Raw genomic sequence first — 1334 nt, 5'->3', positions numbered from 1 at the left:
GTCAAAATATTTCAAGTTTGATCAAGTTTATGCAATAAAGTAATAACATTTAACTATCATTAAATATACTTTCATAGTATATCCATCTATTTGGTGCTATAAATACTTGTAATATTTTCTATAATTTTAATCGAACATAAAAATAGTTTGACTCTCCAAAAAAAATTGAATGACTTACAATTGAAATGGAGGGGGTAATTAATTCACCCGTGATGCGTAGCTTCTTCTAAGAAATGCGTTTGGATATATAGTAAACAATGTCGAATAAAAAATATTATGATACGATGGTGGATGGGTATGAACACACATGCTTGTTCACACTTTGTCTGATGGTGTGTTAGCATGTCACTTACGCATAGCACTTTAGAGAGTGCGCACAATCAGTAGGAACACTGCTTCTCGATTAGTATGCTACAGCTATACTTTCAAGGCTCTCACACCATTTTATTTTTTCACCAAAAGCAGCAATGGGGAAAAACACAAAGCTGATTCTAGTTTTATTTTTCTCCATGAATTTGACGTTCATATATATTCGCTAACAATCAAAGCCGATACTACTTGGAAGCTCGCCGAACGCCGAGCACTCGGAAGCATGATCAGTGGTTGATGTAGAGGTTGTACTCGACGGTGGCGTCGCCGGTGTTGAGATCGAGTGTGTGCGTCCGTGCCTGCGCGTAGCCTCGCGCCATCCTGAACACGCCGGTGCCGCCGACGACGGCCATCTCCCGGACGGCGTCGAACACCGGGTTCCGGCCCATGATGGCGACGGTGCTGCCGTTGTAGGTGCCGGCCTGGAAGACGAAGTTCATGTTCATGAGCATGGCCACCTCGTTCTTGCCGGCGGCGATGTAGGTGCCCTGGGCGCGGCCGAGGGGCGTGGTGGAGGAGTTGAGGTCGGGGCCCTCGGTGAGCGGGTCGTCGATGACCACCACGACGCCGAAGCTCGTCTTGGAGGTGTTGGTCACCGCGGCGCGCGCCACCTGCACCGCCGTCGGGCTCGGCCCGCTCACCACGTCGTGCCAGTACAGCTTGATGTGCGTCTGCTTGCCGCCGCCAGCCGCCGCCGACGCCGGGGAGGCGGCGGCGGCGGCCAGCAAAAGGAGGAGGGGCACGGCGGCGGCGGCGGCCATGGGCGGCGTATCGTTGCTGCTCCCTGCCTGCTGGTGGGTCTGCCTATCTATATATCTATCCTTGTTGTGGTGTGAGTGTGACAATGGCGTATCGTCGCTGCTGCCTGCCTGTCAGGTGCGAGCGGCGAGGAGCTTTTAGACAGACAGACGGCCGGTGACCAAAGGGACGATGGCACTAGTTTATGCATGGCGTGTTGGGGTGGT

General features: G+C 51.9%; 1 protein-coding gene across 1 annotated transcript; it reads right to left on the bottom strand.

Moving 5' to 3' along the window:
- Positions 1-382: 382 nt before the first annotated feature.
- On the bottom strand, positions 383-1334 carry LOC120696847 (dirigent protein 22-like). The gene has a single exon (XM_039979862.1). The coding sequence runs from the start codon at positions 1128-1130 to the stop codon at positions 597-599; it is 534 nt and encodes a 177-aa protein (XP_039835796.1). The 5' UTR covers positions 1131-1334; the 3' UTR covers positions 383-596.

The sequence above is a fragment of the Panicum virgatum genome, chromosome 3K, assembly GCF_016808335.1.
Source record: "Panicum virgatum strain AP13 chromosome 3K, P.virgatum_v5, whole genome shotgun sequence".
Classification (NCBI taxonomy): Eukaryota; Viridiplantae; Streptophyta; class Magnoliopsida; order Poales; family Poaceae; genus Panicum; species Panicum virgatum.
Note: the sequence above shows the minus strand (reverse complement) of the source record. Positions and strands in the feature narration are given on the sequence as shown.